The sequence below is a fragment of the Ranitomeya imitator genome, chromosome 3 (genome assembly GCF_032444005.1).
Source record: "Ranitomeya imitator isolate aRanImi1 chromosome 3, aRanImi1.pri, whole genome shotgun sequence".
NCBI lineage: Eukaryota > Metazoa > Chordata > Amphibia > Anura > Dendrobatidae > Ranitomeya > Ranitomeya imitator.
The window spans coordinates 96997360-97011197 of NC_091284.1; the positions used below are offsets into that span (position 1 = coordinate 96997360).

Genomic DNA, 13838 nt, shown 5'->3' on the forward strand with positions numbered 1-13838 from the left:
CTCACATCTCCATCACCACCTCACCTCGATAAAAATTCTGATATTCTGTACGTTGCCAATTGTTAACGTTTTGTTTTTAACATTTAATATTCTGTTGTTCTTGTAAAGCTGGCAGAAAGCAGTTTGCCCGGCACGAGTGGGCACAGAAAGCTGCGTATCTCCTGGGCTGCTCCCTGGAAGAACTTTCCTCATCAATATTCAAGCACCAACCTAAAACCAGTGGCCTGCAGAAATCAACCTCCTTCCGTCAAGGCCTGGATGATGCAAACCAAGGAGATGGACCAGGTAAGTGTGCGCTGAAGCCCAGACTTCCTGCTATTTGCAGAGATCAAGATCTCATTACTCAAAAATGAATTAAAAACCGGTTTGTTGAAGATTGGCTATTACTGATGGGCCGCTGTGTTTAATATTTGATAGAGATTTTTGCATGTTGTCTGTGCGCCTTCCATCAGTGGAGTTGTCCTCTCATCTGAGCCCTCTCCAGACCTTCTGCTAGAAATGTTGGGCACCATAAACACTAATAAATAGATACAGATAATGGCCGTGTTGGAATGGGCAGCTATGTAGTGAATGGATGGGCTCAGTCCTTCGGAGTAAAAGGTAGTCCATGCTTTATGATTAGATTTATGGCTTCCTGTAGCATATTGTCTATCGATGGTGTAGTCTTCAGGGTAACAGGCAAAAACCTGTCTCTACTGATATAATTGCACTTAGCTACCCTATAAGTCAATGTCTGACCCTTTATTGAGACTCGTGACATGACTTGGGGAGGTTAGCCAACCAGAACCACAGCTATACACAGCTGTTTCTTAGAAATCACTGCTTACAAATGGGTTTCTGATGGCCAATTTATCTAGTCATGTTGCTGGGCATGTTAAGGCTGTGTTAACACGACGCGTTACTGTTGCATTTTGGCCGATCTATTCCTTATAATAAACGCATTATGTGAACACATCCAGACACTAACTTATAGGGAAGCTACCTCCAATAGGTGGCGCTAACGAGACAGTCGTTTCACCTGGAGGAGGTCTACTTTAGCCGATGGCTCCTGTGTTTGGGGGTCAGGGGAACATTCAGTCTCCATACTGCTATCTAGTGCGCATCGGGCTTAAAGTGGAGCGTCCATTTAATGGTAACGTAACTTTTTGATGTTCTTGATAAATAAATGCTACATTTTCTATAATGCTTTGTGATGACATTTACAACTTTCCCGATATTAAAAGATGGTTCGACTTCTACTATAATCTCTACAATTTTCTGTTGACTTTAAGTTTCTTAACCTTTTTAAAATGTAGAATTTTCAGCCTTTAATTGAAACATCTCCTTCGCTGCCTCAGATGTTCGGCTGACATTTTCTTTTCATTTTTTTTTGCTTGTTGCTTTTGCTCTTGATGTTTTCAATTAGACAAAAGCATAATAGAGTGCATAAGTGACTGTGTAATGTGATGCCCCCGACGGAGTACTGTCGTACCGGTGACCTGCATTATGGTAGGACACGCTGACCTTACTTACCGGTCTGTCTACCTACTCACTCCGGTTATACGTCTGAACTGTATTCTACATGTGTGTCAGCCAAGGCCAGGGCTACACAGCGGTGCAAGTGTCAATTAAGCTACATTACAGCAAGGGGGCGCTCCACTTCTTCTCCTTTTTGCCCTATTATGTTATTATGGCAACTGTTCTATATTCCCTTGACAAGTATACAGGGAAATTACATTGAATCCACAGCACCCTGCAGCCCTGCTTGTTCCCATCAGATCGCTCCACCATCATTATTAAAGAAGTACTCCTCCCATCAAAGCTTTCACCCTCTTAATAGATTGCAATGTTCATATTATACAGCACACTGTGCTTACAATTGCTCATTTTTACTTTCTACCCAGCTAATTCTTCCCTTTTCTGTGCTCCTATATAGAAACAGGAAGTCTATTGTCCCTGCAGATATCATTCCCCTGTTCAACTCCTGACCAAGCTGTTCCCTCACCCCCTCCACTGCTAGGTGATGACTCATGCAGGAAAAATTGACCTCCTGTTTCTACATAGCGCTTAGGATTCAGCTAGTCAGTTTTTCATCACGTGATGTCAGATCAAATGGAAAAGAGAGGAATTAACTGGGCAGAAAGGCAAAATGAGCAATTGTAAGTACACAGGGCTATACAATATGATGATTGCACTGTATAAAGAGAATACATTGTTTGATGGGATGGCTTCTTTAAAGTAACTGCTGCACTTAAAGAGAACCTGTCAGCAGGATTTAGCCCTATAAACTAAACCCACGGCCATAATGGCGCCGTGATTCTGATTATTAAAGGGAGCCGCTTAGTGGTTGCTGAATACTCGCCTTATGAAGTTTTCATAAAATAATGTCTTCTGTGCTCCAGTGTGCTTCGGCATTCAAAGCAAAAATATTGATCTGCTCATGTGCTGCCTCCAGCTCCATATTATTAAACTAAGTCCTGCACACAGAATGCCGGCTCCCACTGTGCACGCACCCACCCACAATGATGGCGACGGTGCGGAATTGTAAAAAGAGAGCAGATCATAATAATAAATAATCATTGAGGTGCACAAGCAGCAGAGGAGGCTGGTGTGGGGGGACGGACGGACGGAGAACTAGGAGACCATGCCCCCACGTCCAGCCCTGAAAGCACCCAAGACGTAATTTTCTGAAAACTTCATAAGGTGAGTGTTCATCAGCCCCTGAACCGATCCCTTCACATCAGGTATCGTTTTAATCAGCATCACAGCGCCATTATAGCAATGCCTTTAGTTTATACCACTAAATCCTGGTAACAGCTCCTGTTCAGTGTTCATCTGCTCCAGTATTTGCTCATCCTTTGTGGTTACTTTGCCTTAAAGGGGTTTTCCGCAAATTTTATATTGATTACCGATCATTAATATAAGATTTGGCAGAGGTGCTGAATGGTGGACAGCAGCCAATCTTATATTGATGACATGCCTTATGGATAGGCCGTCCATTTTAAAGTAGTGGACGACCCCTTTAAGTTTTTCCTGCATTCATATTTTTATGTCTCGTATTTGTGATTTTGTTTCTCCGCACACAGGTTCCAAGTTGTCCGCTTTAGAGTGCCTGGAAGGGATGGCCTCCGGCTTGTACTCTGAGCTGTTTACACTGCTCATCTCGCTGCTAAACAGGTATGGTGGGTGGGTGACAAGTCACCAGAAAATTCTCAAATCTATTTTTATTTGATATGTATTTTTTTTTTTTTTACAAATAGACCTCAATTGCCTTACAGCATTTATTTTTGGCGATGTAATTACCGTAAATCATTTACTGTCTAGTTAATATGTATTCAGGCTAAGATATTCTTTACAATCTTTCTGTAATTTATCTAGCTGGCGGAGGGAGTGACAATGTCGGCCAAGACTAGCACTAACAGAATCACGGCAGCATGGTGGCTCAGTGGTTAGCATTGTTGCTCTGCAGTGCTGGGGTCCTGGGTTAAAATCCTACCAAGGACAACATCTGTAGGAAGTATAAATGTTCTTCCCATGTTTGTGTGGGTTTCCTTCCACACTCCTCCAAAGACATACTGATGGGGAATTTTCATTGTGAGCCCCGATGGGGACAGTGCCGATGATGTCTGTAAAGCGCTATAGAATTAATATAAATAAGGAAAAATTAAGTACCTGAGGGAAATAATCTAAATATGGTGATAGTTGTCCTAAAAGGTATGCTGCGTTTTAAATGTCCCCTCATCGAGCGTGATGAGATTTATCAACCTAATTACGCCAGAACTTTTCTGTGCAAGAAAACGGTTTCTGATGACTTGCACCACATTTCTTATGCGCTTTGGACGCACTGCGCCTTTTTCAAAAAGTGGCTGAGGCTTCCCGAAAAAGGGTCCGGCTTCTTAGAACGAAGGATAGGCTTTACATGTTGCGAATTTCTGGCAAAAAGTAACCCAGACAGGCTTAAAATGATCCAGATCTAGCAAACCGGATAATAACCAAAGAGCAGTTTGATAGATTTTCTGCATTTAAGACTTTCTAGTCTGCACTGTGTCAAAATTGGGATTGACAACTATACCCCATTGGGCCTAAAGGCAACATACACAAAGCTAGGGGCGTAGACCAGCTGAAGGGGTTAACCTTAAAAACAATAGATCCCATAGATCCCTGTTGCAGTTTTTTGATTTTTGGTAACTTCCCAAACATGCATCAGGCAATAAAAGAGCTTATGAGTTAATCCATATTATTATTATTATTATTATTATTATTATTATTATTATTATTATTATTTTTTATTTTTTTATTTATTTAGCACCATTGATTCCATGGAGCTGTACATGAGATGAGCAAGGTTCCCTTTAAATAGGTAATTACGGTATATATTAGTGGGAGGTTTATCGAGGTAAATGTAGGAAAAAAGCTATATTTAATAACTTGTGCCAAATTTAGTATGTTCAATGCACTTTCTGTGTCTTGTTATATCGGCTGAAATAAGACCAATGTCCGTCATCTTCAATCTTTCTCCACCATTCTTTGTCACTAAGTTTGCCTGTGCACATATCCGGACTCACTCGGCCATCCAAGTCACGGACTGACAAAATGACAAAGATGGAGACTTTTTTTTTTCTTAACCTCCATCTTCTCCGATTCTGACCACGCTCTGTGACTGGGAGTTGGTAACTTTCATCTGTCTGAGCTCCTGTGTTCCACATTATGACCACAAGCCACATCAAAAGGGATCTTATCTTTCAGACTATCCAAATGCAGCTGATTGGAGCAAAGCAAAAGATAGACATTGCAACTTTTATCCGTCAGAAAGAGCTCACTGATGGATTCTTAGTTGAGTCATTCTGCAGCCAGCAGTAAATAATGCAGAAGAGGCTATAGAAGGCAAATGGTGAAAATTTGTATAAAGATACACAAATACAAAAACTTTTGCCCAACTTGCATGCTTTTAAGTAAAAAAAACAAACTGATCCTGTAGGTATCCATATTCTTTGAGAGCTAAAATTCCTTAGTATGGAGTATTACCAATACTTACAGAGGCTGCAATGCTCATCAATCATCTATACTATCTGCAGACCATTTGTATTGGGAGCCGGAACTCGCTGCTCTCACCCAGATTTATTCCTCTTCCATTTTGCTTTAGTGGTTGTTTAAGGTATACGGTCCCATAGTTTCAGTGATGCTCACTGACTGTAATAATTCTTGGTCCCAGATATGAGCGCATAAAAGCCGGTTGTAAAACAAAGAAATATGTGTCATTTTGCTGCCTTTTAATAGTAAGGAAAATGCAGAAGCAAATGGGAACAGGCATGTCCAGTAATATGACTGAATGTGAATGACAACCGGGTATCTCCACACCTCGTCTATTAAAGAAACCCTGTGTCTGTTGTGATGAGAAAGGTCCATGGCTGACCTTGAGGCCTAGTAATGGTTTCCTTGGTATATACCAGAACATACCGCAATGGGGGAGATATATCAAGTCTGGCACGGATCCGCCCGATTTATTAAGTGAGTGCCTTTTAATAAATAAAGTAGGCACTTCACTTTCTGCGCATGCACCAGAAAATCATATGTACGCCGTCCATAATCTGACAAAAATTTCTACTATAATTTACTCAACAAAACTCTATTCGCTTTTTAGAAAAGTGATATGAGCATCGGAAAAAGTTGAAGTCTCATATTTATTTTATTAAATTTGCAACTTTTTTTTTTTTTAAACTCCAGAAATTTTGGTTTAGGTGCATAAATAAATCTGTCCCAAAATGTCTGTCATATTGGTACGAGTGGGTTACGTCCTGGGAGATCTGGGGCCAGAAAATCACTACGTATTGTGAATCACAGATCTTCCATTTAGCTGGTGTTTTTGTGTTTCATATTAAATGGATTTTGTTTCCTTTGGTGGTGAAGAGGTTAACGACCTTTTTTATGCTGGTTAGAAACTTGCAGCTCCATCTCACAGCTGTTTTTGACCTGGTCATTTCCTCTGCCTATAAAATCTGGTCAGATCTTCTCTTCTCTGCCAGTGAAAGTTTTACTTCCTTGCTCCTTAGTCGCTGTGCTGAATTGGAGATCGTTGTTGCTACTGGAGATTGTTTTGGGTGTATGCTACCCTCATTGTCCTATTCCCATTTGGTTGGTACATTGCTATCCCCTCCTACATTGCTCTCTACCTTTTGATGAGTGTTTTTGTATGTTTGTTCCTTTCTGTTATCCCTGTCTGTGTGTCTTGTTGATACACTAGCACTTCTGTCCCAGGCCCCCTGGGAACGGGGAGGGGACAGCTTGGTTATAACAAAATAACAGTAAGGCTGGTGGCCCAAACCTCCTCACCTTTAGAGGTACCTTTGAGAGCAGGGATAGTTAGTGCCCCTGTCCTAGGGATGGTACAAGGTCACTTTCCCAAATCACGTAAATTCACAGTGTGACACATTTAGTAACTCGCACACATTTCAGAATACTGGGGTCTGATAATTGTGTCCCTAATTGTGGCAGTCGAGTGTTACTTGTTCTCTAAGAGATGGACCCATGAAGAATTCAATCCAGGGACAGCCCCACCATATGGGCAGCATATGTTCTGGGCAAGAGGACCCATTGCCATTACCAAATAATTTTACTTTTTATTTATACTCTTTTACCATAATGGATTTAAATTACTATGTTTCCATCAATAAAATTATTTAAAGAGGACCTGTCTGTTACGGATGTGTCAGGAGCTGCAGACCGTTGCACTGCTTCTGTCTGCAGAAGGTCTCAGTAGTTTGCTTGTCAGAGGAGTGGCCACCTTCCCCGCTGTTAATGGCCTTGCTGCTTGCAAGCGCTGGTGATATTTTCTGTTTGCATTTCCCTGTTGAGGCTTGGAGCAGTATCAGTCGGCTATCTTCCTTTTTGGAGTTTGGAGGACGTTGGTGTTTGTCTTGGAGTCTTCTCAAGCGAAGTGTTCCCTTATTTTGTGTCTTTCCCAGTTGTCTTTAGCGGTAGTGAGGATTGTCTAGCGCTCATCCTGTACTCCACAGTGCAGGGCTTATCACCAGGGTCAGGCAAGGATTTGGTATCCTGCTCGACGATAGGTGCGGAACCTATATAGGGATGAAAGGACAGACAGGGTGACGTTAAATCGGTCTAGGGGTCTCCATTCCCCCCTTCCCTATTGTTTGGTTCCCCTTCCCTTATGCCTTTGTGTTGTCTGTCCTACACTGTGCATGACACTGTCACCATATAAAGAGTGGTCAGTCAGTTTTTGCTCTTATGTTATTTCCGCTGTTCCTTTGTGTTTGGGTTTTTTTTTGCACTTTTAAAATTTTCCATATGGTTCTAGTGATATGGGCATTTTTATTTAGAGAGTTTTTTTTTGTTACAAGTGGATGTGGCTTACACTGTAATTATTCAGAGCAACCTGGAGCCATGCCTCCAGATGATCGTATTACCACTCCCACTTGTAAAAACCATAAAAATCTGCACTAAATAAAAATGTTCTCATTTCTGGATTTTAAAATGACAAAAAATGTCACACTGGGAGCTACTTTTGACCTGGACAAACATGCTGGAAGATGAGGTAGGTGTAAAGCCGTGCTGCTAGAGATTTGATACACAATAGGAAACCAAAATAGTTGTGATTTTATTCGTCAACTCGTTTTGGGGGTAATCAAACCTCTTCATCAGGACAAGCCACAATCGTGGTGACGGGTCCTCTTTTTTAAAAAAAAAAAATAATAAAAAAATTTAAAATTGTACAAACTTCTCCAATTCCACGCTCCTTTTCTTCCCACACTGACTAGGTTCCCCCCCAGCCTCTGTAGGCTCCGTTCCAACCAAGTGGACAGTGATTGACTGCAGCAGTCTCATTCCCTACCGGCTAGGTGAAGGTGCATAGGGTCTAGGGCCATGATAACACAAGACCCACTTAAATAAAAACACAACAACTTAGTTCTGGAATATAATGGCCGTGGCGTTTTATTTTGGGTTACCTTTTTAATAAATTAATCATTCATATAATCATAAATAATAAAACCATCAACTGAATTGAAATATGACCAAGACATTCAATCCACCCGGAAAACCGGGCGATTTTCCCACAAATTAAACGACACGACATAAAATAAATAGTGAAAGGAGGGCGGGATCTTCTTTCTTCCTGACAGGAATGACTCTGACTGTTAGAAACGGCTGCTATTTATAAACAAATTCTTTCCCGTATTTTTTGTCTCTGCCAATCAGAATCAAACAAAAAAAGGCGGCAAGGCATCTGACAAAAACCGCTTTGAACCTGCTCGTGCCCAGCACAGCTTACTCAGGAACTAAATTAACCCTTTCAGAAAAAACCTTGTAACATCATGAATCCGTATAACATAAATTAATTTTTATATTAATGCATAGGGGTCTGTGTCCTCATGAGACCCCCCTTGTATTTGCAAGGGGAGGGCTTCCATTAGCCTGGCGGTCAGTGACTACCCGGTGCACAAAGCTTTATTGCTGTCACGTGTACAACTGAAATGTATAATAATAATAATGATGCTTAAATTGTGCGCCCAGATTAATAGTGATGATGTAACTGCTTTCCTGGGATATTTCTGGCCGTTTCTCACTTTTCTATTCACATAGAAAAGTCTTTTAACATTCCGGTAAGTAGGGCATCTGTCCTGTGATCAGGTGAATTGTGGCCCAGTCACTGTTGTTCATGTTCACTCTTTAAATGGATTGTTTAGCCGTCATCCATCAAGCTGGTGATTTATTTCTCACTTGAGTGTAAGTTACGGTGCTCGCTCAGACTGAAGGAAGGACGCGCGTCTGTTCACCGACCATGCCGGTCTCCTTCACATTCTCTCTCCTGTTAGGCAATATCGTATAATAGTTGTTGTCATAATTATGAATAAAAAGGCAGAATGGGCTGGTTTTAGACGTTTTGTTTAAATCAAAGATACAAAACTGGTTTATTTAGTGGAAATTGCCCAGTTGGCTTTTCCAGTTATCTAAATCTGGTTGTAGATGGTCTGGTCAATGAGCTGGTTGTTTGCCGACGACCTGAGTATGTCAGACTGTAATCTGCCATTCAAGTTCCCCCAACTGACCCGTCCTGCGCCCTTAGAAAAGAACCTCCAACACGATCTTGTATGTCATCGGTGAGCCAACCCAAGGACATAAGCTGCTGAATGAAGAGAGCCAACATATTTTGCCAGATATTTACCAGGTGGTGGTAGGTTTTCACCATGTTTTCAGCCAGAACAATTGAAATTGCTACCTCCAATATTGGTTGTTTTATAGGCACCATCATAAAAGATAAATATAACGTTTATTAGGCTAACGGCTCAAGTTGTGCCAAAGAACTGTTGCAAAATCCAAGTACGGTATGTGTATTTGATGCTTTTTCCACCTTGCACGTCAGAAGGTCGTGGCCTAAAGGGAGCGTGGCTTGGTGAGATATTAAGGGGGAATTTTGGCCTGAAATGACACATTCTTATTTTTGTAAGGATCACGTGCGCAAAGTAAACTTACTAACTTGTGTAAACTTAGTCATAAATGTCTGAATATGCTCCCAATGTATGATCCGGCATTAAGTGCTGTGATACATTTAATGCATTGTAGGACTGTGAGTTTAGACCGTTTTAGTAAATCTATACCACAATATCCAATGATGATTTTTTTTCTATTTGTGATCTGTACTTCCACTGTGTTGAATAGAAGTTGAGTTATTTTGGTCGAAGTTCACACAAGCATATGAAAAATTGTTTGTTTTAAGTCTAGGAAAAAAGATATTGTTTTCATCCTTTGTGGATCGGAATGTCATCTGTATGTCTGCTATATTGATGGTGTCCATATGGCATCTTGTTCTTTTTGCGCACTCATGGAAATCTATAGGCGAGTCTCATCCAAGATTATTGCCCACTGCAAAACCTTTTTTTCCACAGAGGCTGTTTGTTTGTTTTTTACCCACACAAACCAAGTATTCCCCGAATTGCATTGTGGTCTTACAATAATGTATGCATATATTTATTCATTTTTGCCAATATAACTCTGTTTTGCAAGTACAGTGGCAAGTAAAAGTTCAGGCACCCCTGGTCAAAATTACTGTTATTGTGAACAGTTCAGCATGTTGCAGATGAAATGATCTGTAAAAGGCCTGAACTTAAAGATGACACCCTTCCGTTCTAATTTAGGAAAAGTATACATTGCCTTTTTTTCCAATTTAAAAATTACCAAAAGGAAAATGTGGCAATTCAAAAGTTTGGACACCCTTGGAGTTTTGTGTGCTCATATAACTTTAAACAAGCTTTCAGACAATTATTAGGTTCTGTAGAAGGACGTAGATCTGGGGATTTATTATGATGGAATATAGGCTGAACTGGATGGACAAATGTCTTTTTTCGGCCTTACTAACTATGTTACTATGTTACTATGTTACTATGTTAGACCTTAATTAGCCTGTTAGGGTTATGGCTTGTTCACTATAATCATTAGGAAAGGCCAGGTGATGCAAATTTCCCAGTTTTATAAAAACCCAGCCTCCTCTAACCTTGTGCCAAAAAACCGCAGCCATGGGTTCTTCTAAGCAGCTGCCTAGCACTCTGAAAATGAAGGTGGTAGAGGCCCACAAAGCAGGAGAAGGCTATAAGAAGATAGCAAAACATGTTGCCCTTTCCTCAGTTTGAAATGTATTTAAGAAGTGGCAGTTAACAGGAATAAAGGAGGCCAAGATAAGGTCTAGAAGACAAAGCAAAGTTACAGTGAGAGCTGCTTGTAGGATTGCTAGAGAGCCAAATCGGAACCCCTGCTTGACTGCCAAAGAAATTTTAGAAATATTTAATAGACTCTGGAGTTACAGTACCTTGTTCTACTGTCCAGAGACACCTGCACAAATATGGTCTTCATGGAAGAGTCATCAGAAGAAAACCTTTCCTGCGTCCTCACCATAAAATTGAGCAACAGAAGTATGCAAAATAACATCTAAACAAGTCTGATGCATTTTGGAGACAAGTCCTGCGGATTCATGAGGTTAAAATAGAACTCTTTGGTCACAAGTAATAAAGGTATTTGTGGAGAAAAAAAAAGGGCACAGAATTTCAGGAAAAGAACATTTTGCCAATATTTAAGCATGGGGGTGGATCAATCATGCTTTGGGGCTGTGTTGCAGCCAACGGCACAGGGAACATTTCATGGGTAGAGGGAAGAATGGATGCAATGAAATTTCAATTCTTGATGCAAACATAACACAATCTGTAAAAAAGCTGAACTTGAAAAGAGGATGGCTTCTACACATGGGTAATGATCCTAAACACATGTCAAAACGTTACAATGGCTCTCACAATTCCCTGATGTGAACATAATTGAAAATCTGTGGCTAGACCTCAAAATAGCAGTTCATGCAAGACGACCGAGGAATCTCACAGAACTGGAAGAATTTTCCAAGGAAGAATGGATGAAAATCCCTCAAGCAAGAATTGAAAGTCTCTTTGCTGGCTACAAAAAACCTTTACAAGTATTTTCAAAAGGGGGTGTTACTAGGTACTAACCATGCAGGGTGCGCAAATTTTTGTGTCACACCATTTTTCTTTTTGTAATTTTTAAAATGTAAATGTAATTTTCATTGCCTAAAAGAAGCAGCGTGATGTGCTAACCACCATCTTAGTAATTTGAAATTGCAAAAGCCTCTGTTGATGCATATAGCAGAAGAGAATCCTCTTCCATATGCATCAAGAGAGTCTGCTAACAGAGTAGTGATAAAACACATAGGCAGCTATACTGATGTATATTGCAGAGCATAAAATTGGGCTGGCAGGGACTTGTACAGGAGAATACAGCGCACTGAAGAATAGTGAATTTTGCATTTAGCTGCATCCACCACAGATATTTACGTATCGGCAAGCTATTCTAAGTCATCAACTTGGAGAGGTGAGGCTCATCTTTAAATACTCAGGGAGTGTTCTGCAGCACTGAGGACCAGCAGAAGCCTGCTGGGAAATGTAGTTTTAGCAGTTTGAGACCAAGACTGTCCATGCAGCTATGTGAAGCTAGATGAAAGAAAGACATGTACATGAAATAAATGTTATATTGGGCTTAGTCTATGTATTAATAATGTGTACATTTACTGTACTTTGTGGAAAATAATTTGTGTGGACTAACCCTTTAACCCCTTAATCCCATATGATGTACTATCCCGTCGAGGTGCCCTGGGACTTAATTCCCAGTGACGGGATAGTACGTCATATGCGATCGGCCGCGCTCACGGAGGGAACGCGCTCGATCGCGGCCGGGTGTCAGCTGCCTATCGCAGCTGACATCCGGCACTATATGCCAGGATTGGTCACGGACCGCTCCCGGCACATTAACCCCCGGAACACCGCGATCAAAGATGATCGCGGTGTGCCGGCGGTGCAGGGAAGCATCGCGCAGGGAGGGGGCTCCCTGCGGGCTTCCCTGAAACGATCAGTACACGGTGATGTACTCACCGTGTACCGAGCGTCTTCTCCCTGCAGTCCCCGGATCCAAAATAGCCGCGGGGCTGCATCCGGGTCCTGCAGGGAGCACTTCCGGGTCAGGAGCAGGCTGCAGCTGCAGCTCGAATCCTGCCCGGCTGTTTGTCAGATCACCGATCTGACAGAGTGCTGTGCACACTGTCAGATCAGTGATCTGTGATGTCATCCCCTGGGACAAAGTGAAAGAGTAAAAAAAAAAAATTTCCACACGTGTAAAAAAAAAAAAAAAAAAAAAAAATTCCTTAAATAAAGAAGAAAAAAAAGTATTATTCCCATAAATACATTTCTTTAGCTAAAAAAACCAAAAAAATAAATAAAAGTACACATATTTAGTATCGCCGCGTCCGTAACGACCCAACCTATAAAACTGTCCCACTAGTTAACCCCTTCAGTGAACACCGTAAGAAAAAAAAAAAAAGCCAAAAAACAACGCTTTATTATCATACCGCCGAACAAAAAGTGGAATAACACGCAATTAAAAAGACGGATATAAATAACCATGGTACCGCTGAAAACGTCATCTTGTCCCGCAAAAAATGAGCCACCATATAGCATCATAACCAAAAAAATAAAAAAGTTATAGTCCTCAGAATAAAGGAATGCCAAAATAATTATTTTTTTCTATAAAATAGCTTTTATCGTATAAAAGCGCCAAAACATAAAAAAATGATATAAATGAGGTATCGCTGTAATTGTACTGACCCAAAGAATAAAACTGCTTTATCAATTTTACCAAACGTAGAACGGTATAAATGCCTCCCCCAAAAGAAATTCATGAATAGCTGGTTTTTGGTCATTCTGCCTCACAAAAAATCGGAATAAAAAGCGATCAAAAACTGTCACGTGTCCGAAAATGTTACCAATAAAAACGTCAACTCGTCCCGCAAAAAACAAGACCTCACATGACTCTGTGGACCAAAATAAGGAAAAATTATAGGTCTCAAAATGTGGAGACGCAAAAACTTTTTTGCTATAAAAAGCGTCTTTTAGTCTGTGACGGCTGCCAATCATAAAAATCCGATATAAAAAAAGCTATAAAAGTAAATCAAACCCCCCTTCATCACCTCCTTAGTTAGGCTAGGTTCAGATTGCGTTAATGGGTTAACGCTAACGGACAGCGTTGCACGGCGAAAATGTCGCAATTATCGCCGTGCAACAGGTCCGTTAGCGCACCCATTGACAGCAATGTGATTTTCGGGTGTAGTGCATCGCTAGAGCGTGCCATTTTCGGCTCGCGCTAGCAAGGTGCCGTTCTTTTGTGTCGCGCCTCGGACGCTGCTCGCAGCGTCCGCGGCATGCCCGAGGTCCGATCCCCGATCTTCCAGAGCGGGGACGTTAACGCGACCACTAAACGCGACACCTAAAAAGACATTGCGTCAGCGCAATCCGCTA

General features: G+C 41.2%; 2 protein-coding genes across 9 annotated transcripts in view; one reads left to right on the top strand and one right to left on the bottom strand.

Annotated features, from left to right (window-relative positions):
- CRYBA1 (crystallin beta A1) overlaps window positions 1-13838 on the bottom strand; it is a 426252-nt gene that overhangs the window by 390511 nt on the left and 21903 nt on the right. The window lies entirely within an intron of this gene.
- MYO18A (myosin XVIIIA) overlaps window positions 1-13838 on the top strand; it is a 420009-nt gene that overhangs the window by 198574 nt on the left and 207597 nt on the right. For all 8 annotated transcript variants that reach the window (XM_069761190.1, XM_069761191.1, XM_069761193.1 and 5 more), the window contains 2 exons: window positions 109-285; window positions 3066-3156. In XM_069761190.1, coding sequence (XP_069617291.1) covers window positions 109-285; window positions 3066-3156 — 268 coding nt within the window. The remainder of the gene's footprint in view (window positions 1-108; window positions 286-3065; window positions 3157-13838) is intronic.